Here is a 23,561-nt window from a genome sequence, read left to right on the forward strand (position 1 = left end):
ACTACGCTATGCTCTATCCGGCTACGCTGAAAGTCAACAGGAATGGGCAGTCACATATCTTTACGGAGCCGAAAGCACTGCAGAAAGCTCTGAAAATCGGGTCTAAAGAGCGGAGGAAATCCCCGGAACGAGATCTGCTGGATGAAGCATCAGGTGGCGGCCTGGACGACCAGGACTGAATGGCTGAGGTCGGGGACCTTACTGGTAATTCCGGCTACGAGGAGCAGCTAGCTGTCGGCTGGCGTGGCCGGGACGAGCTGTATGAACGGTGACAGTATTGGACTTTCACAATGATTCGAAACAACCTTCGCCCACACGTGGTAACACCTTGTTGGGGTCTATTGCTTGGAGGGGGAGGTGGGGGGGGGGGGGGGTACGCAGGGTTTGGGGTCTGATTTTCGCGACATAGTTGGGGGTGGTCCACTGTGGGAGGGCGGGGGGGGGGGGGGGGCAAGTTTGCGATGTACAGCCATGCGGGTTGGGGTGGGTGGGGAGGTACACAGAAGTTTTTGTTTAGTAGTGCCAACCAGCATATGACTGCATTGCCAATGGGTACGTGATAATGTTGTCTTCCAGTGACTGTGCAAGACACATCTAATGACACAGGAGTGGGCACAGGCGACTGCGGTCTGAGAGCCCCTCCGTGGAATGTATGCGGGCTGAATGACCATCGCAAGCTGCGTAGTGTGCTAAATTATCTGACTAGACACCACATTGATTTGGCTTTAATCCAAGAGACACACCTATCCAAGGGGTGGTCCTAGACTACGAGCCAGGGGGTTGAGAGGACTGATTAATGCCGCTGGTTTCACCACACACGCGAGGGGGGTGCTAACATGGGTGAACCCAAAATCAGACTTCACACTGACTATGCTTAGAGCGGATCCGGAAGGCCGTAATGGCATTCATCATCATTGAGGTCTTCTCCTCTAGTAGGAGCCCGGGAGGGCTCTACCTTTGCAGGAAGTTGGTTATAAAACGTTGACCTCTGGATAGGAACAGCGATCCAGTTTAAAAGTGTCTGGGGGTGTATATCCAAGATTTTTTATTCTGTGCGGAACCAAGGGATGGTTAAAAAGACAGGCTTATAGATATTTTCTAAAATGCAACATTTCATGCTTCCGTTATTTTTCTGCTGACATGTTTCGGCAGTCTTATTCGGCGAGAGATTTTGTGGATAAGGGGTTTTCAGAAAGGGACTCAAAGCCCGCCCCTCATTTCAATTGGCTTGCGTCACTGTTTATGCTAAATGGTGGCCTGCCATTGGAGGGTTTTGGGTTGCCGCCCATTCGCTTCCGATGCGGACCGGGTCGCCTGCTGTTGCAAAGGACTTTATCTTTATGGGGCCATGCGTTTCTGGAGAAGTGTGGCTCAATGGTTAGAGCGGCAGACCCTGATGCAGTGGTCTAGCCCGGGACCAGGGTTCAATTCCCCGCCTCGGCGGGTCTTGGGCTCAAAATTCCACGGACCTGATAATTCTCGCCTCGGTGCCTATTCCAATCATGGAGTCCCACTCTGCAACTCTGGGCAATAGCTTGCTTAATCTCCACAACGGCCCCCACAACGCTAAGGATGCCTGGCATCCACCTTGGGGGTGCCCAGGAGTGGACGCCTCACAGGGAAAACCAGGATGGGTTCCACAGCAGTATTCGTACAAGCGCCTTGAGACCCTTGCGGGTGAGTAGTGCGCTATACAAGTATCAATTTACATTTACATACAAGTATCAATTTTTTCTAATTAGAAACACATGGCCCCATAAAGACAAAAGATCGATGCTTGTTGAAAATTTTCTGAGAGGGAAACTTGAAACGGGAGCGCTATGGGTGAATACATGTTTTTATTCTGACCGCAGGAGTTAATAATAAAAGTCACATTGCATGCAAATAGTTTGAACAGATAGTCTCTGAGAAGAACTGAATTGATGTGCGCATATGCCTTAAGTTAAAAATTACGTTTTACATTGGGGCCACAGACGTCTAGTACGTAGGTTTTATTCGGCCGATGATCCTCGTTATTAACCAAACCATCGAGTGTTAAATGGCCTTCAATTTGTTTCTTGCCACCTTTTTATTTACGTTTCACCGAGTCTTTGTTATGCGGAACTATCGGTGCTTAGTTGTCCCTATTTTTGTATTGATTTGTGGAAACTGTGCTCCCGAAAGTTGATGTTTTCACGTAAGTGTCTGGCTGTGGATCACAGCATTTGGAGCCATAAAAGAGAATACATGAATTAATGCAACGCACTAGTTTGATGTGCTGGCTACGACTGAATGTTTTCCAGACTTAAAACTGGGCACTCTGACTTTGTTTCAACTTTAGAATAATAATTCACGTTTCTCACTTTAGCGACCTCACCCTGCCTAGTTCATGAGCATCTATGTAAATGAAGATGCCTGGGGTGGTTTTAAGAAGTACTTTGAAGAGGGTTGCTGCTGGAGAGCACATTGAAAGTTGAAGTAGTTGCTCTTGATTGTGAGGGTTAACCCCTAGCCCCCCAAAAGCATGTGTAGTCTCTAAAGTTCGATGGCTGAGCTCTCCTTCAAGGCAATTGAAAGCATTTTTCGTGCCACAGTTGCTAAAGCAATAGTAGCATTAAGTTGGTGATATTGTTATTTTATACGACTAGCAGCCCGCCGCAGAAGGGGGCTGGGGGCAGCATTTCAGGCTTGCGAGCACTCCTGCCGCCGCCCGCCACGACATTGTCCGTGTCCCGGAGCCTGAGCCTTACCTCAGCCGCCGTTGTTCAGGGCCAACCTCCCGCCCCCCTCCCCTTCGCGCCCTGGCCCCAGCCCCCTCCCGCCCGTGTACCGGAGAGCCTGTAATTCACAGTTTGCTACCTCCCGCTCCCCGCGCATGAAGCAGCGCCAGTCACTCCGGGACTCACCCCATCCGCGCTCTAAGGGATTGCCCGATCCCACTCCAGGCGCCCTGTCCGCACAGGCCGCCACTTCGCCCAGCAGCAAGCAGGGCCGCGGCAGTCCTCCCAGCAGGTCGCAATCTTCCGTCAATGGGCACGATCCGAGGAGATGCACAGCCTCGGACACCCCGGGCAGCACGATTCGCCGCCATTTTAGGAACTGTTGCCAGGGAGCGCAAAAAGATGTCATCACGCAGACGTCGCGTCCGGCGCTACTTGCAAGGGACTACTTTATTTTTATTTCAAAATTTTTTAAACAACGTATATTTTTTTACATTTTTATTAGCCTGTCCTTCTGCTTGCCCTGAGGTTTTCAAAGATGTCTTGGGTGTTCGGATTGGTGGTGTACTTTCCGAGTTTACCTGGCTCAAAGGACACAGTTCTCTCGTTATAATAGTAGTATAGATTAGATCGTTAACTTGCCGCTTTAGTCTTTATTGCTATATGCCATCAGAATGGGCATTGGTTCAGTGTCTAGCATGCACATCTGTAGTGTGCACACTCTGTTGCGTATGTATGACTAACATAAAATACTGGTAAAGAACGGGTCTTCAACTCCTACACTTTCTGTACAGTTGAATTGTTTGTGAAAGCCTTGTTACAAAGATTAGCTAAACCCGATTTTAGCGTGGGCTAGCTGGTTATAGTTGGCGATGGCAGCAATATACTTTGGTTACGGTGACCAATCTTAAAGCAGGGTGAAAAAACCTGGAACGGGGGTGCCTCTAAAAGGGGCGTGGCCCATGTAATTAAGGGCGTGGCTTTAAAACACACAAACTACATTTCTTCGATTCCCATAGCGCGGCCGTATTTTGGTTCCTCTCTGAGACTTCTGCTATTGCACTCAGATGTGTAACACAACAACTGACAAACCTGAAATCAACCAAAACTATTTGCTTTGCCAATGGCTAAATATGCGATACAATAGATGAATACAAATATAGTTAATAACTAATAGGAACGTAGCTGACCTGCTCTGTTCTGACACATGGAAGCAGGCATTTGGCGCAGTGCGGCCCTCTTAAACTCACGTTGGACATCCTGCGCTACGGAGACAGCGCTTCTAATAGCACCATGTAGGTGTTTCTATGCTCCGTCCATTACCACCCCCTTTTGTACCGCTTTTGGCCGCCATAAGTGTGGCAGGATATGCTCAGACTTGAGTCCCTTGCTCACTTTGCCACTGGATTCAAGCAAGCCGGGCTGAAGACTGCTGGAATGCCAGAAACTGGTCCCCGGAAGCTTGTTTCCGGTCCAGGGAAGGCATGGCTTGGCAGTTCGTGCTAGACTGTTCCCATGAAGCACAGGGTCAGACTGATTTGCATATAGCCAGGTCTGAACTTGGGTGGCAGAGTGGGCTAAAGAACGGTGATGGATTAAACCCAGATCTGCTGACTGGGTGGGTGTGTTTGATTGGTTCAGATGCTCCGTCCATTACCACCTCCTTTTGTAACGGTGTTTCTAGTCACACCCTTTTTTTTTTAACATGTTTTATTGTGGTGTTATCTGAGCATACAAACACAGTTTATCCCGTTGTACATATCTGGACCTAAGTCCCAAACTACCTTGAGCATCATACAGCCGTTGAGCCGGGCGGCGTTAAACAACAAGACTACTCAGAACTGTGCAATTTGAAAAAATTGTGATATCAGTTACAGATACACCACCTTTGAATGAAAACAACCCCAAACAGGAGGTAGCTGCCTGCCATATCGTTCCCGGTGAAACCAGCATTCCTTACCAATTGACATTCCCTGTAGTGCCCCGTTGACTAAGTGGTAGTACGAGTGAGCCCTGGCTCAAGGTGGTCTTAGCCTGCATCCATGCCGGGCGCCAGACTAAAATGTAACTGGTGCGTTACTGTCCAGCCTCAGGGGGAAAAGTGGGGGGAGGAGAGGAGACAAGTGTCCGCCATCGTCCTCGGGCACAGTGGCCGCCATCTCTAATCTCCTTCTGTATTCCAAAAACAGTCCTCAAAAATGTTTGGGCCGGCTCTTAAGTGGCAACAGCTCACTGTAGTTCTCGGACTGCGTGCAGCAATAGGTCAAGTCCCTCGTCCATTGCTCTATCTGGGGAAGGGGCCCTCTCATCCAGCACATGGCTAGCCTTCTTTTTGCCATCAACAGACCCATTTCCACAATCCTGCATTGTGCCTTCGGCAGTGGCCTAGAAAAACCTAATAGTGCTAGCGCCGGGGAAAGTGTAATGTCCGTCTCCAGCGTGTTGCTCAGTTCTCTGAATAGTTTACTCCAAAAATTCTGCACTCCCGGACAATCCCACGCTAGGTGTAGAAACCCTGCATTTTGCATTTTACACCTCTCGCATGTCACGCTCTCACGCAGCCCAAATCGATGTAACCTCTCCGGGGTGTGGTACATTCTGTTGAGGAACTTGAAATGCACCAGTCTATGCCTGCAGTTCAGGGAGACGGACCTCGTGCTACTACAGCAATAGCGCCACATATCGTCATCTATAATCATGTCTAAGTCACGTTGCCAGTCAGAGCGCGCCTTATTCTGTCCTGCCTCTCTTTCCGCCATGGCGATCCTGTACATGATGGAGACCAGCTTCCTCAGAGCTTCTGCCTTAATTACGTAAGTAAGTTCCAAGAGGTCAGGGGGTTCCTGCAGATCATCACCCAATTGCTCCCGCCAGGCCTCCGGGACCCTGTGGTACTGAAAGCTCTGCAGCATTGTGGGCTGTGCCGTTACCTCCGCCAGGGTCTTTAGGGTACCGTTAAGGAACATGTCGCCCATCGTGCGGATGCCCAATGCAACAATCCCCCCTTTGTTCCTGCGTGGGCCAAGCTACATGGCCCACGATGTGGGCATCAGTGGTGAGTATAATAGCGCCCCCGTGTGGAACTGTAGCAGGGCATTCCAGGCAGGTCTAGGCGAGTATAGGGAATCCAGCAGTCCCGTGTGGCGATCTGCCGTTTCAAATACGATTGCTGGTAGCGGCAGCGGTGCGGCAAAAAGGCCTTTCATCTTTATGAACGGCGCCGTCCCTGCGTCATGTATCCAGCTATGTAGTTGCGCCCCTTATGCCACCTGGTAGTGTAGTTCGAAATCAGGGGCACCCAAGCCGCCCATGTGGTATGGTAGGGTAAGAGTTCTCCACTGCACCCTCGCCTGCTTACCAGCCCAGGCTAATTTAATCATCAGTGACTGTAAGCGAGAGAAGAAACATTTAGGCAGGACCATAGGTATGTTTATGAATAAATACAACAGTCGGGGCAAGACCACCATCTTAATTATTGATATTCTGCCCAGCAGGGAAAGGGGTAATCCTACCCAAAGATCTACATTGTCTTCTAGGCGAGCAATGGCCCTGTCGTAGTTCCCACGAGATACCGTCTCCGAGGCAGTGTGGAGCTGTATCCCTAAGTAGCGTATAGGGTCAGTGGTCCATTTTAGCGGATATTTCATCTCAAATCTCTCAGTGGCTGCGGTGATGGGGAATACTATGGACTTGTACCAGTTTACTTATAGCCCGGACAGTGCGCCGAATCTCACCACTTCTCGCAGGTTCTTCTCCCGCTCTCTGACATAAAGCAGAGTGTTGTCTGCGTATGTTGTTATGACTAGCTGGTAAGAAGGAAATTGCAGCCCTCTATGGGAGTGATATTCACGCATCGCCCTCACCAGCGGCTCCGCAACCAGCGCATAAAGCGTGGGCGACAATGGGCAACCCTGTCGGGTTCCTCTTTGAATTTGGATGGGTTCTGTACCGAAATTCTCTATCTTAATACGTGCCGCTGGGTCATTATAGAGTGCCGCCACCGTCTGCAGGAACACCGGGCCCAGCCCGAGTCTAGTGAGGACCGCTCTCATAAAAGGCCACTCCACGGAGTTGAAGGCCTTTTCCATGTCCAGAAACACCGCTAATGCCCTAGTTTCCGGCCATGTGTGCTGGATAGCACCAAAGACCGTACGTAAGTTGTAGGTGATGTTCCTTCCCAGCATAAACCCCGCCTGCTCTGCCGCCACCAGCTCCGGAGCCAATAGAGTCAGCCTAGTCGCTAGGACTTTAGCGTATATTTTGGTATCAACATTCAGTAGCGACAGAGGTCTGTATAAGCTACATTCCTCCGGGGGTTTGTCTGGCTTTGGTATTGCAACAATGAGCGCTTCCCTCATCGTTACCGGCATCCGCCCCGTCTCACCCATATCCGCGAACAACGTTTTAAGTCTGGAAAACATTCAGTCGTAGCCAGCACATCAAACTAGTGCGTTGCATTAATTCATGTATTCTCTTTTATGGCTCCAAATGCTGTGATCCACAGCCAGACACTTACGTGAAAACATCAACTTTCGGGAGCACAGTTTCCACAAATCAATACAAAAATAGGGACAACTAAGCACCGATAGTTCCGCATAACAAAGACTCAGTGAAACGTAAATAAAAAGGTGGCAAGAAACAAATTGAAGGCCATTTAACACTCGATGGCTTGGTTAATAACGAGGATCATCGGCCAAATAAAACCTACGTACTAGACCTCTGTGGCCCCAGTGTAAAACGTAATTTTATTCCACTAACATATTTAATCATGCGTCTTTGAGGATTCAATTAATGAATTTGTTTGTAATGATTTAATTGCAGTTTCTCCTGACGAAGGGCTATGAAAAGCCCGAAATGCATTGGGTATTAATAAAGAAATGCTGGCTCGACGAAATCTTGAGTTTTGGTCGTATTCCTGATGAGGCCTGTGGCACGCTGTGAATATTTGAAGCATCCAAGACGCATGATTAAATATGTTAGTGGAATACATAAGTGACAAGCATAAGAGTGAATGGACAAAAATGGTTAAAAATGATAAAAAAAGACGTTTGTTATATTTTTTAAACTGAGGTAGGATGGAATATCCTTTTCAGCAGTGTAACTGGGAGTGGAGTATCATTATGCTCCCCACTGTTCATTTTTAGGTTTTGCCTAGCCAATGCGTACGAAGTACGCATGTGCTAGGAAAAAGCTAATGAGTATAGTATATGTGGCTTGGAATACGCCCCCGTCTTTCATTGGCTAGCTCCATAAATGGAGGCTAGCCATTGAAAGACGGGCCTGTCCGTCAATGCTGGACCAGATTTGGGGGCGTTCGAGAATTTTTGGCGACGTCAGCCGAAAGCCTGTTCTCGGGAACGCCCCCGAATCTGGTCCGGCATTGACGGCACCCGCCCTCATTGCAGCCGCCTTCATTTCTGGGATCCTGTTGGTGTTTAGAGCCGACCCTACGTGAACAGACCGGTAACCAAGTGGAGCTGAGATGCCACCTCTACCTATTAATACGAAGTGCACGCTCCTCCGTGTTCCCGCCCCCCCCCCCGTCCGTGTTCTCGCCCCCCTCCCACTAAGCTATGTTTTGCATTGCCGTAGAAACCGGCTTTCCCTTTACGACGCGGCTATGTCAGTCATGCTGCTGCCACAGGAAGACGACCAGCGTGACTGCAGGTAGTCCCCAATCACCCCGAGTAATCCTGCAAGTCCCAGCCGTGCACTGCCTGAAGACAGAGGGAGCCCTCAGTGCCGAGCACAGACCCATTACGAAGGGTTTGTGCCTCGCAGATGGGACTTGCGACGTCTGCTGTGATCGCTCAATACCACTCTTCAGCTCCGTCGTCAACTGCATGTCTTAACATTCTGCATTGTGCTTTGACTGCCTATTGGACCAGAGAGCCCACAACGTCTTCTTGGTTGGGAGAGCTGGCGCCTGCATGGTACAGTTATCGCGGTGGTGTGTAACCTATGTGGTAAAACGGGACAATATGATGTTCGTCGCAGCCCGCACTCGATGGACAATAAAAAAAACAGGCCGTATACATTATTAGTTAAAATGTGTATTTTGTTGCAAACAGCGTTTTTTTTTGGGGGGGGGGGGGGGCTATGATCGACAGTAGGCAATACAATATATTACTTTAAATCATAAAAAATGATCCGCACCCCCGTACTGAGAGCGCTGATACTATTATGATCGTATTTTTTTATGCTTCGTTAAAACTTGCATCGGACCTGCTTCGTGTAAATTGCACGTGTTTATAATAAGTTAAAGTGAACTGAATGTATCACGTAAGACGGGGGTGGGGGAGGGTCACAACACGGGTTCAGGGGTCCCTCGACCTCGGGCACTTGGTTCTGTCAGACTTCGGGAGGGTGTATGACAGGGGTGAGTGGGGGGGGGGAGGGGGGGGGGTCAGAGGTGGTCTATTTACCATCTTGCAGACGTGCTTGGTTGTTATAGCCTCAGAGGTTTTGAACATCTGATTGCACATCAGGCCGGGTAATGTGCACGGCTTGGAAATCTATGTGGAATCAGGCCCTGCGCGCTGACTCCAACTTTCATCCTCCTGGAGTCGATGCAAATAAGTTAGTGGCATTTGAGGAGGATGATACTGACGCACCTGTTTTAAATGTAGTCAGGCAGTTTCCGGTCGAACTGGGTAAAAGTGTATATTGGAAGTTTAGAATTCTTCACCTGAGGAAATAAAAGCGTGAGTACGTATGTACATATGCGTGTGTGTCTAAGAAGAATCTCTAATACACCGACAAATGCATAACTATCTCCAAACCTAATGTACCGGTACTGGATATATAGTTAGTTTTGGGTTCCAAAACAAGCGAACTGTGATCCCGGCTACCTCTCTTGACCAAGCTGTGTGACACTTGGCAAACCGTGGTGGCAGTTACATGCAATTGTAATAAAATGTCTCTGCGACTCTTTGAGTAAGACAATTCCTTGTAAGAGCAACAGAGCTCAGTGGTTCGCATTTAATTTATCTGCATTTAAGTAGGACGGGAGTATAACACACAGAAGGCGAGAAATAAGAGAATGCAAGTTGTGTTTTTTTTAATGAATTCTGCACAGGATCTTAATACGTCAAGTGTATGTTTCATATCAGCAAACTGACTCGCTGTAACATTGGCGCGCATTTGGATAAACTCGTGCTAATAACTCGGCCTGAAGCAAATATAGCGCCTTCATTATTAATGGAGGGTGTGGCGTAAGGGCCAGAGTTGCTGACTAGCTGACTTTGGTGTTGGGGAAACCAGGTTCGAGTGTGACATACGCCCAATTTCATCTTGTGATTCTGGGCAAATCACTTAATCTCAGAGCCTAACAAAAATGAATGTGTCCTTGTGTAAGCAACTGGTACTTGTGTAAAGCGCTCCGATACATTCGGGTCGATTTCACGCTAAGGCAACCCCCCCCCCCCAAAAAAAATGTGCATGTACACCGCTTGCTTACACGGCCTTGCTTCTTTTAAGCGCTGTGGTAGCAGCAGATGCGGCTATTAACACAAATCATTTTGGACGGTGGAGTGGGAAAGGTTGAGCCCGAGGCCTGTACTAGAAGCGTACAGTAATGCAGCATATGCACGAACCCTCTGAAGGTCCTTTCTCCATGTCAGTATGGGAGGGAGGGGGCATGTAAAAAAAATCTGTTCAAATCGTGTTCCGTCCTCGCTGTGAGAGAACGGCGCACCCTCAATACGGTTTTAACAATGGGAAATATTAACAGAAAACTAGGACACAGCTTGCACAAGAATTATTTCGTTAGAATGATTTATTATTAAGTCTCGGCTGTCCAGCCAAACACGTAAAGAACAGCACGAGCAGAGCTGGTGTTGGGTCAGCGCTGCCCACGCGCCCCTCCGGCGCAGCGTGGCCCTGCAGCTGGGAGAGGGGCGACAGCGCTGTGGTGTCAGGGCGCGAGCGCCCGCACGTGGCTTCAGGTGGTGTCAGGGAGCGAGCTAGTGCCTTCAGGTGGTGTTGTCAGCCAGTAAACCAACATGGCTTCTTCCCCAGGAGGCGGCGGCGCCCTCCAGGTGAGCCCGGCCCCTCCTCCTGCCCGTGCGGCCCGCATGGCACCAGTGCCCTCTGTCCCCAGAGTGACAGGAGCCCCAGGCTAGACCCGCAGCTTTGCCAACAAGGCGTAGTTTTCAAACTCAGCTGTAATGTCTCACAGACAGTCTGAAACTTACAACCCGTCATTACTCATAAGTGTCTTGTTCCTAAGAATGTCTCGCAACTGTCCATTCAGTTGCCTCCACATTTCTACTTGTGGCCCTGCAGTTCTGTTGTTTACCTATTTTAGCTAGGTGACCTATTCACTTATATGTTTGATCCCATGTTGTTTCACTTTTGATCTGGGCTTTATCAGATATCATGAAGAATGGCAAGCCTGCACCAAAATACCGGATACAACTTTGTTTTGTTTTTTCTTGCCTTCTGCCTTTTGATTGTGCCTCTGCCCGTTCCCGTCCCCCCTCCCGCTGTCCGTGTGCCCGTTCCCGCCCCCCTCCCGCTGTCCGTGTGCCCGTTCCTGCCCCCCCTCCCGCTGTACGTGTCTCCGGCCCCACTTGTAAATGCTAGTTTTCTTTTTGCAGTATATTTCCTTGGGAAAGCATATGTCTGTAGGTGCATTTGGGGAATGAATCTCTGAAACTGAGATCTGTTTTGAATTTGGGAAGTGCTTCTCTTAGAGACAGCAGCATAGTGTGGGTTGGTCAAGGGAGGCACTTCAATGACTTGATTCATATTGGATATTAAGAACATTTTCCTTGGCTGTGGATCTCTTTCTGATTCGATAAGGGTGAGCATATCTTTTTGGGGTGCAGAGGTGTCTCTGGATGTGTTTAGGAAACCATTCTCTGAGATTTAGACCTGAGAATGGTTTTGTTCAGGAGCCCAGTCTCAAAGTCTGCTTCTTGCTTTCAGAGCTTCGAGATTTCATGAAGAATGGCAAGCCTGCACCAAAATACCAGATACAACTTTTGCTTTTTCTTGCCTTCTGCCTGTGCCCGTTTCCCCCCCCCCCCCTCCCGCTGTCCCTGTGCCCGTTCCCCCCCCCCCCCCCCCCCCCTCTGTCCGTGTCTCCGGCCCCACTTGTAAATGCTTGTTTTTGCAGTATATTTCCTTCGGAAAGCACATGTCTGTAGTTGCATTTGGGGAATGAATCTCTGAAACTGAGATCCGTTTTGAATTTGGGAAGTGCTTCTTTTAGAGACAGCAGCATAGTGTGGGCTGTGAGAGCTGTGTGGGCTATGTAAATAACAATGCTATTTATTTAGAAGTAAAAAAAAAAAAAAAGAAGAAATGTCATGAGCAATGCCAATAGCTCTAACTTTTCCAAAAGGCGAAACCATTGCATTGTAAATGCTTGTTCAACTTGTGTACCAATAGGGCAAGGTACATGCCCAGTTCAACGCACGCAATAAGCAGATGACGATTAAAAATGGATTATTTAGAGAAAAGCGGTGTTGCTCTAACCATTGAGCCACACTTCTCCAGAAACGCATGGCCCCATAAAGATAATAAAGTGCTTTGCGACAGCAGGCGACCCAGTCCGCATCGGAAGCGAATGGGCGGCAACCCAAAACCCTCCAATGGCAGGCCACCATTTAGCATAAACAGTGACGCAAGCCAATGGAACTGAGGGGCGGGCTTTGAGTCCCTTTCTGAAAACCCCTCATCCACAATCTCTCGCCGAATAAGACTGCCGAAACAGGTCAGCCGAAAAATAACGGAAGCATGAAATGTTGCATTTTAGAAAATATCTATAAGCCTGTCTTTTTAACCATACCTTGGTTCCGCACAGAATAAAAGACAAATCTTGGATATACCCCCCCAAGACACTTTTAAACTGGATCGCTGTTCCTATCCAGACGTCAACATTTTATAACAAACTTCCTGCAAAGGTAGAGCCCTCCCGGGTAGTATTATCCTACTAGAGGAGAAGACATCAATGATGAAGAATGCCATTATTAAAGGTTGGGTGAAGTGTCTTCGCCTAATATCTCAGATGGCCACCGGAGTTATGAGATTGTGCGGCCATTACTATTTTCACATAATTATAGATTTGCCACATTATCCACCAACTGCTGCAGATTTTAAACAAAAAAAAAAAAAAAAGCACGACACTTTCCAACTCAAATGATTAAAAAGCTACAAAAACTGGGTGGGTGGAATGTGTTGTCGTGCAATGGAAGGCCCTTTGCAAAACTGGACTGGTCATCTTTCTGATGCTTATTGCTATATTTAGGTATTAACCTCTTTCGTGCTGGTGACGGAACCACTCCGTCACGAGCCACGGACGCGCTGTGCTGGTGACGGAGTGGTTCCGTCACGGCCCCGCCGGCTCAATAGAACGTCCGCGCAGGCGCGGAATTCCTGCCGCGTGGGCGGGGCAGCAGCGCCGTGACGGAACCACTCCGTCACAAGCACAGCGCGCCCATGGCTCATGACAGAGTGATTCCGTCACGAGCATGGCGGCGCCGCGTGGACTCCCTCCCCCAGCACCAATCCCCAAACAGCGTTACCAAGCTTAAAAATTAAGTAATGAATACCAATACAAAAAGTGCCACATTATGACGCATAATTTGCCTTTTTTCACCCTCATAATTTACTCGACCCGGTCGCATAATTTGGTCCTTTCCTGCTGCATAATTCCAATGGCCCTGATAACACATGTACCATTTGTTGTGGATACAATTCTGAGGTGGGGAGGAGGAGTGTGCGAAGCTATGCATTGTTTGCATCTCTCCTTTGGGTGTGAAGTGATCTAATAAACCTGCCCACTTATAACACAGCTTTCATTATTTTCTATTTTGCTCATCTTCTTGTAAAACAATCCTCTTTCAGTAAAGGCTATCACTTAGCAGGCTGCGGAAGTGCACATGTTCATGCAGGCATGTGACAAAGGCCACGCTATGCTTTAGAGCAAGAAACACAGGATTGTACCCATTCTTTGCATACCAAGTGCAATACTCCTGCTAGACACAGAGCCGTAAAATGACGCTTAGGAGATGCACAGGCTGCCAACTTTTTCCAGACAGTGTTTATATATGCACAATACACTAGTTATCTGTACAAATATAGCAAGCCACTCAAAGCACCCTTAAGAGCGAGAAATACACGCTATCCATGGGGTTAAGGAGGGGGGGGGGGGGGAATTCCCTGTGCAATCCCCACTATTCTCTTTTTTTATTTTAAGTTTTATATAGTGCGAACTTGACTCAAAAATATCAGGTATCAGAGCGTTTTACCTGAGCACCAGTTTTGCTATAGAAGGACACATTCATTTTTTTGTTAGGCGTGAGGAAATTAAGTGATTTGCCCAGAATCACAGAATATGGAGCGTCCCTGTAGAGACTTGAAACCGGTTCCCCAGCTTCGAGGTCGACTGTTCTAGCCATAAGCCTACATCCTCTCTTGTGCTAAAAGAGCCGCGCTGGGAATTGGACGTGATCGGGCTGCTATGATGGCTTGGGATCACAATTTGGCCCATGCACTGACGAAAAAAGTGGCCCACATTCGCAGGGCGTGTCCTTTCATGAAACACACAAGGAATGTTAGTGGGAGGATATTGTTCTTGAGAAAGACACAGGGCCAAGGTGACAATGTCCTACAAGCTGAGCACCTGAAAAACAGCCAGGCCCCTTTCTATTACCAAATTATTCCCAGCCCTCCCGTGCAGGAGCATCTGAAAACAGCGAGGCCCCTTTCTCTTAAAAAATGATTCCCCAGCCCTCCAGCGCAGGAGCATCTGAAAACAGCGAGGCCCCTTTCTATTACAAAATTATTCCTTAGCCCTCCAGCGCAGGAGCATCTGAAAACAGCGAAGCCCCAGCTATTTGTAAATTACTCAGCCCTCCCCAGCCCTTCAGTGCCTCAGGGCAATGGCGTGGCAGGAGAGTGACTAAAGCAAAAAAAACACAGGTTCAGGACCATCCATGGGGGGGGGGGGGGGGGGGGGGGGTGGAGGAGGCTAACGTGAAGATGGTGCCAGTTCCCCACATCATCTGGCTCCCATAGTGAGACCCATTCTTCCTCGCCCACTATGCCCTGAATGAGAAGGGCTGTGGGCGAGGACTAATGCAAGCACTGTTTCTGGGGTGCGTGGGCCCCAGTGGGGGTCTAGGGGAAAATGGTTCATAGGCCTGAGCAACACCTGGCCCCCAGAAAGGCCGATTCTGGCACACAATCACCCCTCCGCAGCCCACCATCAGCATGATTGGTTGGCAGGTCAGGGGGTCAAGGAGAAGCCACAGCTGATCATCACTGAATGGCCGTCAGCACAGCGAAGCTGCTATCCTCTCCCTGTCAGTGCTCTCTGTTGACTGGTAAAGGGAGTAAAACCGACCCACAGAGTGCACTGAGACATCGGCTCTTCTGCCCATGCCCGAGGTGCCAATGCGCCCCTGACGCTCTGCTCTGGACAGGGGGTCTGTTTCTCCAACCCAGCTGTTCAATACACCTCAAGTATCTTTCTTCACATCACCGCTCTACCCTTCACACAACCTCACTACTCCATTTACTCAACCTGTATTTCTCTAACTCATTTCCTTTTATTTACCTTAACACGCTCGGATTCTATCGCTAACTCACACCTCAAATTTTGATGCCTCTACTGCACTCCAACTCACCTATCTTTCAGCCTTACCTCTTTCTCTGCCTCACCCCTTGGTGTATTCACCCCCAACATCGCCTTTTCCCCTCTCTACCATAACAAGACCTTGCAAGGCATGGGGTATATATCATCTGCTGGTTCAAGATTAGAAGCGCCTCCACTCACACGCTTAATCATCTGCTGTGGCACAATCTGCAGCATAGTGAGATCTCCCAAGCCAGAGACTATCTCCAGTCAGCCCTGGAATACACCAAACTCAAGGGGCTGTGGGGTGCCCAAATTGGCTATCATAGCCTTCCAGATCAGTTTTTTTGAAGTTATCAAACAAATCTCATTGGTGGAAGACAAGGCAACCTTTGCAAACAGAGCTCATGCATGGATGACCCTTAACACATACAAATTACTTGCTCCCCAAACATACTTCAACCAGGGGTACCCCAAGGCAACAAAAATGAGTTTTACGAGGCAAAGACTGGGAATTCTGCCTTGTGTGCAGCACCTTCCACCATGGCAAAGGCCATCAGCACAAGTCACCTGCAGACTGTGCAATGCAAAGCAAGGCGATATACTACATCTAATCTGCCTATGCAAAGAAATGCTTCAAGTACGGTGGAAACTCCTTAAAAAAACACGTTTAATCTGAAGGGCATTCGTACTAGGAGGCAAGCCGTGTTAGCCTGTCTAAACCTCTATCTAAACCCAGCTAAATTGCCGACTAGTAAAATTCCTAATGATAGGCGAACAAAAACTGCCCAAAAACACGCAAGACAACAAGGATCTGCCAACGCACCCCACCTATCTATGGGCACACGTTCCAACAATGACCACCTTTTTAGGTTTCGCCTATTATCATTCGCTTGCGAATGTAATAGGCGAAAATTCAAGGGCTCGATTGACTAGTGAAACCACTGCGGTTTCTTCACAGTGCATGCGAGTCACGTGACCACAAAAGCGGGTCACGTGACCACACAAGCACGAGCATCTTGCTAATCCGCCTGCCTCCCCTCGCTCGCATTCCCGCCCCCCAACCAGGCTCTCCCGCCCCCATCCGGCTTCCCTCCGCGCATCTGCCTGCCACACTTCTCCCCTCGCTCGCATTCCCGCCCCTCCACCAGGCTCTCTCGCCCCCATCCGGCTTCCCTTGTCCCCTCTGCTTTTTTTTCTTGCTTTCCCGGTTTTAGCTTGTTTCGTTTCTATTTTTCGCTTCCCATCGTTTTCTTGTTTTCCCCCTCCATTTCTCATCACGTTGCTCGTCATTTCCTTGTTTTTGTTGCAGTTACTCCCATTTAATCCCCACTTTTCTGTGCACTTTCATTGCCGCTATTCTATACCTCGTAGATTTTTTTACATTCATAAGAGTGTTTGCTTTTCAGCCGTCGCTCATGTGCCCCTCTCTCCCAATCTACTTTCCATGTTGCTCTGTCGCCAGCGTCCTTCTCCCCCACCCGCTCTACACTGCTCTTTCACCCATTGCTTCTCCTACCTACCCACGCCCTCTGTTACTTCACCTCACTGCTCTCCTCTTCGCCCCCGCCCTCTGGTGTTCCTCGTGCACTCCTACCTGCTCCCTCCATGTGACTTCCGTCGCAAACCCTGGCCCTCTGCGTTACTTCTCCCAACCTGCGCCTTCAGCATTGCTTCTGCCCACACCGACCCTCCGTCTTTCTCTGCTATCAGCAGTTTAAAAAAAAAAATTTACGTTTCCAGTTCCGTAAATTAAAAAAAAAAAAAGTGAGCATTGGTGGATCATACACTCCTTCAAAATAACGTGACCGCCACGTAATAGCGCCTTCATATACACAGACATAATTTTGTGTTATCTTGTCTCGGTTTATATTCGTGCCACACAACCTACACAATCTGCCCCAACCATCCTTATTTCTTGAACCCGCTCTAAAATGTAGACTCACTTTTGAGTGTTTCCACTCCCAACCCCCATTGTATGCATCTTGGAAGGCACTCGGACTCAGTCTCTGCTCAGCACCTAAACTGACGCAATATCTACACAAACTGAATACATATGAATGTCCCCTTAGTAGGATCAGCCGCCCTCAGACCACACAATACGCCCCCCCCACACACAACCCCCCACAACACCCCCCCCACACACAAACAACCTCACACACTCAAAACCCCACACATGCAAACCCCCCCACACAACCACAACCACAGCCCCAACCCCACACACACAACCACATACACACTCACACAACAACAGCATAGCATTACAAAGCATAGTAAAACAAAGCAAAGCATAACAAAACAAAGCATAGCATGACATCATAACAAAACAACAAAACATAGCACAACAAAGCATAGCATAGCAAAACAAGGTATAGCATACAAAACAGCATAGCGTAACAAAACCTAGCATAACTAAACAAAACCTAGCATAACAAAGCATAGCATGACAACAAAAAACATAGCATGACAAAACATAGCATAGCAAAACAAAGCATAGCATAGCAAAACATAGCATAGCATAGCAAAACGCAACAAAACAGCATAGCATAACAAACAAGCACTGGCGTTGCCAATAGGTTTCGCATTTGGAAAGTTGGAGCTATTGGTTTTGTAAATGACATTTTATATTTATATATTGTTATTGACAATGCCAATAACGATATATAAATATAAAATGTCATTTACAAAACCAATAGCTCCAACTTTCCAAATGCGAAACCTATTGGCAACGCCAGTGCTTGTTGGGCTCACTCCTAACCGCACTGGAACTACGCCTGCATGATGCCAACACATCTTGAACTAAACCCAGATCAAGAACTGGGTTGCTGTCGATCTGCTATAATACCAACCAATTGAGAGCTACCTCTAAGAACACACAATAACTGAGTTTTACTGTACAGAATCTTTTTGTACAAGGTTTTTTTTAATTGCAGGATATTTTGCCCAAATATAGAATGCACTGCTTAACGTTAAAAATGCTAACGGTTTTTAGAGCTGGTTTGAGACGTTTTACATTTTTACACTTTTTAGGTTTCGCCTCGCCAAAGATGCGCTCTGCGCATCTTTTCGGCGCAGGCGAAATCCTGTTGAGAACTGTAGTGTGGCTTTTGTTCGGCCCTCGTCATTGATTGGCTGGCTCCGTAAACGGAGCCTTGCCATTGGACGAGGGGCCTGTCCGTCAATGCCGGACCAGACACGGGGGCGTTCCCGACATTCTTTGGCTTTTGCCGACGTCACGCGACGCCGGGAACGCCCCCGAGTCTGTTCCGGCATTGCCGGCACCTCCCTTGCTGCTCGGGTCTCCTTATAATAATCTCCCGCCTCCCTCGTCCTCTCCCGCCCCCCTCCCGACGTCTGTGACCTTTCCCGCCCCCCTCGTCCTCTCCCGTCTGCCCCCCCCCCCAGAGCGGAGGAGGGAAGCCCGACTTGCCCAGCAGTCCATCGTTTGTGTCGTGACTCTCCCGGCTCACTAGCTGCCCCTCTCCCGCCCCCCTCGTCCTCTCCCGCCCCCCTCCCGACGTCCGTGACCTTTCCCGCCCCCCTCGTCCTCTCCCGTCCGCCCCCCCCCCCCCAGAGCGGAGGAGGGAAGCCCGACTTGCCCAGCGTTTGTGTCGTGACTCTCCCGGCTCACTTACCCGGAAGCGGAAGCACGGTTGTCAGACGGGTCAATGTCAGCAGCAGTAGCATGGCGGCTGCGATGCTTTTGCGAGTCTTGCGGTGCGCCTTGCCGAGGGCGGGCGGGAGCCTGAGCCTGCAGACCCGGGGGATGAGGGAAGGTACGTGAAGTATTAGTATAGATATTGTTTTTTATATCTGCAGAGGCCTTCATTAGAATCTGTGGGTTAATTAGCAGATACTGCTGTAAATATAAAATCTAACTTGTTGAAATTCTTATATTATGGCTACAGCTACACAGGGCGAGTGGGCACGGAAATGTCCATCCAGATTTCCCTTCAGAACAATATAGCAATGTCCCTGTTACTGGATCAGCACAGACGGGCCTCCGTGAGACGCTCTTTCGTATGCTGATTGCCTTTTGTGTCTCCTTCACAGAGGTGCACATGTGCTCCTCACAGGCTCCGGTGTCGTGCCCCAGACACACACACACCAGCCCTCCTTTTGACCCTCCAGACGGCGGTGGACGCCGAAGGCTCACTTCCCTGCTTTGTTTACCTGCCTTGTTTGCCTCCCCTGTATGTTTCAAAGGCTAAAATCTACGTTTCTGTCTGTCGGAGGAGGGGGGCATGGGGGATACACATGACTTATTTTAAGACCCCGCATGGTGTCCTTTCAAACAGAAATTCGGCTTCTCTTTCCCCACTGAGAACACGGATTTGGAGGCCCGAGCCAGTAAAGTAAAATGAATGAGCAAACAGACAGCGAGCCCTCCGAAGAGAGAGAAAGGATGTGGCTTGCGAGCATTTGACACGGGGGCGATTATCTATCCCAATTGCAGGATTTGCCGTTCCGTCTTTGTCATGCAAACAGGAAAAAGTCCGGGGACCCGTAATAGCCCCTGGGCGGTTTGTGTATTGGAATCGGCGCGGGCCTTTCAGGCTATCAGACAGGGAATTACAGCGGACTGGGAGAGCTGAAATACGGGCAGCCCAGGGCATTAGCGCAGATTTAGTTAATACACATTTATTGAGGTCGAAAGAGCGGGGTTGGACCAGGAGAAGTGGGATCTCGGAATGTTTAAAAATAAGATAAACATTCACGTTTACATACACGTGTTTGTACTTTTAAACTTTACAACCACGCTTCAAAAATTCGCATTGTCAAGAAAAGCGAAAAACTCTTCGATACTACCAGCTCATTGTTGTTAAATGCTGGTCGCAATGTATTTGTATGCTCGCTTTTGATGTTTCGAATTTTACTGTATAGAGGTTGCAACCTCGGCTGTTTAACACACAAACATTCCATCAAATCTAGAGCTGCATGGCCAAGCGGATGGTGCCCCGCTAGGACCATTACAACATGTTTGAATAGTTGTCTCCAACCAGTTTGGACAGTCCAACTGCCTGTGCGCTCCCAAACACTAACCGCCTTGGTCGCCTAGATGAAGACTCTATGTGTGAGTTGCGCACATGACTGGTATGTGGAGCAGAAGCGCTGCTATTCGGAAAGCACGTTGTAAGACTGCATGTCAGTGGGAAACTGTGTGTTTTAGTAATATATTTATTTAAAGTGAGAAGTTTTTAAACAGAAATTGAAAAATCATTCCTGCCACCGACCTGATGACATTTCAATTAGTGAAGTAAGAGGCGAGTCGGGGGTCATGTGTACCCTGTAGGTGGGCTAGGTACAAATTTTACATGGAACATAATTGTAGTCTATTAAATCAAAGAAAAAAGAGTGCCTCTAATAAGAGAAATTCTGAAAGCACATTGTTTTTATATAATTGTCTTTTATGGTAAACTTTTACCGAAATAAAGAGATTTTTTTGAATTGAATTGAATTGAAAGCACATATTTGAAGGTGTTCTCATGTGCTATGAAGAACAAGGCGGCTCAGTAAAAATAAGATATTTGCCCAAGATCACACAATTTGAGACCAGTTTATGGACCAAGAGCATTACAGTTAGGTTGAATAGATTATTCATGTAATCAGACCTGCAGGTCTGGTAAGGTTTTTATGATTTTTCAAAGCTTGCTACTGATGGAAAACCCATCTTCTACTGTTGATTACACTATCCTGTGGGCCATTCAATCATTTTCACAAGTTTGGGTGGCTGAACAAGGGATGCCTTTGCAATTGTGTGTCAGTTACTGTTGGTGCTTACTGACCGGGGACTTGTCTTAGGTATCACCCAGAGAGGAGCAAGCACATCAATTGCTACTTGCAACACTTATTTGCAATAACAACTCTAGACATGCCACACAAATGCTCAGTTGTCTGCAAGACCCATTGTTACTCATTCTTTACAAAATACACAAAGTGAGTTTTGACTTTGCTCAGAGCAATATTGGACTTACTTTCATAAGTGTTTTAATTTCAAAGGCCCTTGATTCAGACTGCAGGCTATCAGTTGCTTGGGCACCGACATTACAACTCTTTTCTCTTTATATATCTTTACATAAAAGTATATCTGACCATAGATATGATCATGCGACCTTTATCAAAAAAATCCAGTAATGGATATATGATACGGTGAGAAAGGGCTACCTGTTCTTAATGGTGGTGGAGTAAGACGATTGTTTAACATGTATGCAGAGCATCGATTTTTTTAAAGGGAGAGCTGTGTGGGCTGTGTTGGGCTGAGAGCTGTGTGGGCTGTGTTGGGCTGAGAGCTGTGTGGGCTGTGTTGGGCTGAGAGCTGTGTGGGCTGTGTCGGCTGTGGGCTGTGTGGGCTGAGAGAGCTGTGTGGGCCGTGAGAGCTGTTGGCAATATAAATAACAATGCCATTTATTTATAAGTAAAAAAAAAAAAGAAATGTCATGAGCAATGCCAATAACTCTAACTTTTCCAAAGGCGAAACCATTGCATTGTAAATGCTTGTTTATATTTTGAAGTACTTGATTTAGTTTTACCGTATGCAATGGTTTTAATTAACTAAGCAAATAAACTGGATTCCGATTCTCTCTACCATATCACAGCTGGGTTCTAGAGGCTCAGAGATAAGCCATCATGGTGTCCCTGAAGGCTTTCTGGGTCAGCGATCAAGGAATATTAAAAATATAAACTCAAACTATTTCTAGGAAATGTCAATGTAATGAATGTTAACTTTTCAGAACAGGTCTGCAGTTGTGCATTACTTTTAGGAACCCTCTTCAGTAATGCATCTTTTTCCAGGACTCTAACGTGTATTTTTAAAGTGTTACGTTTTTCTCAGGACATGTCAAATATTAACCAATTACGTGCATTGTAATTTGATAGTTATGGATTCCATATTTAATGATTTTGTTTACGTTGACGAGGTGTCTCAGGAGCACAAAAAACGGAGCATGTCTAGATATTGGATAAAGGCTTTGTCGAGAGCGAGCTTATAGTGGTTTTATTTTACGCCGGAAGGGTCACCTTAAAAAAGCTTGACAAATGGCAACCGTGCAACCGAATAACGTGCTGGAAGCAAACGATAAAGTGCACTCAGATAAACCCTCCCACTAGGTCCAAACCAACCGCTATGCATACATGCCTACCTACCCTCCATCCCCCATACACAAATCCACATATCTCCTCACAGCACGAGGGAGAGGGGCACTTTAGGTAAAGGCAGGTACGCTCAAGTAACACACCGGTAAGAGCACAAAAGCAGTCAGCTCACTCACACTGGTGTGCATGAAAAACGCAAACGTTCACTAACGCCATATACACAAAGGACCGAGGAGCATTGCCACGAGAAACGACGAGTGTGCAGACAACGAGGCACTCGTGGCACGCTCTTCCCACAGGCACGCGCGTGCACTCTAACAATGCCCCCAGCCGCTGCTCACCAGGGACAGGTACACGTAGGAGGCGTGGTACTTGAGGTTGATGGTGCGGTTGAGGCCGGCTTCACACTCCTGGTGGAAGTTCTGTCTGACTTGTGACTCCATCTTAGGTGGCTCTGCATGTGAAGCGGAGGTTGAACGAGAGGCTGGTTTTCTACCCCTCCCCTTGCCAGCAGGACCCCGCAGCCTCCCGCAAGCCCCGCCCCTCTGCGAGCAGCAGTCAGAGGCCTCTCTAATCACACTCTCGCAGACACAGCCAGCCCAACGACAGTCACCACACCCACACCAACGGTACTTCTAAGATCTCCCGCTCGCACAGACACACCCACGTGTGCTGCTTTGGTTCGGGTTTTTTTCCCCTTTGAATACTGGGACTTGTAGCCTGTTTTCATAATGGAATAATTTAAACTAGACTACAAGTCCCAGAATTCACTTTAAAAAACCTGGCCTGGAGAAGCACATCACGCCTGGACCTGAGAATCTTGGCAGGGTTGCATCCCTCCAGCACTTTTATTTTTGCAGTTTTAGATAACGCAACTCGGACCATGGGCATTGCATCGATGTACACGAACACCGGATTACACAGACCACATTTCCACTGCACACACAGCAAGCACCCTGATCCCCCCCCCTCTCCCTCACAGGAGTGCTGTCAGCACTACTTGATGCAATTAGTTTCTTATCTCCAACATTCAATAGCAGCCCTCAAAGCAGTTCTCCCTCGCCGAGGCACAGCCAGCACCACCATCTATCTCTCATACACCGCCAACTCCACCTACCCAACTTTCACAAACTGCAAAAGTTGGAACCCCAATTCTATGTCAGGACAGGAGGCTCCGATTATGC

At 48.2% G+C, this 23,561-nt stretch overlaps 1 protein-coding gene across 1 annotated transcript in view; it reads right to left on the bottom strand.

Annotated features, from left to right (window-relative positions):
• The window catches only part of LOC147701535 (ferritin, lower subunit-like), a 41,661-nt gene extending 18,586 nt beyond the window's left edge, over positions 1-23,075 (bottom strand). Inside the window, exon 1 of the mRNA XM_086928669.1 lies at positions 22,719-23,075. Coding sequence (XP_086784795.1) covers positions 22,719-22,820 — 102 coding nt within the window. The 5' untranslated portion in view covers positions 22,821-23,075. The remainder of the gene's footprint in view (positions 1-22,718) is intronic.
• Positions 23,076-23,561: the final 486 nt, after the last annotated feature.

This window comes from Lissotriton vulgaris, chromosome 7 (assembly GCF_964263255.1).
Source record: "Lissotriton vulgaris chromosome 7, aLisVul1.2, whole genome shotgun sequence".
Taxonomy (NCBI): Eukaryota; Metazoa; Chordata; class Amphibia; order Caudata; family Salamandridae; genus Lissotriton; species Lissotriton vulgaris.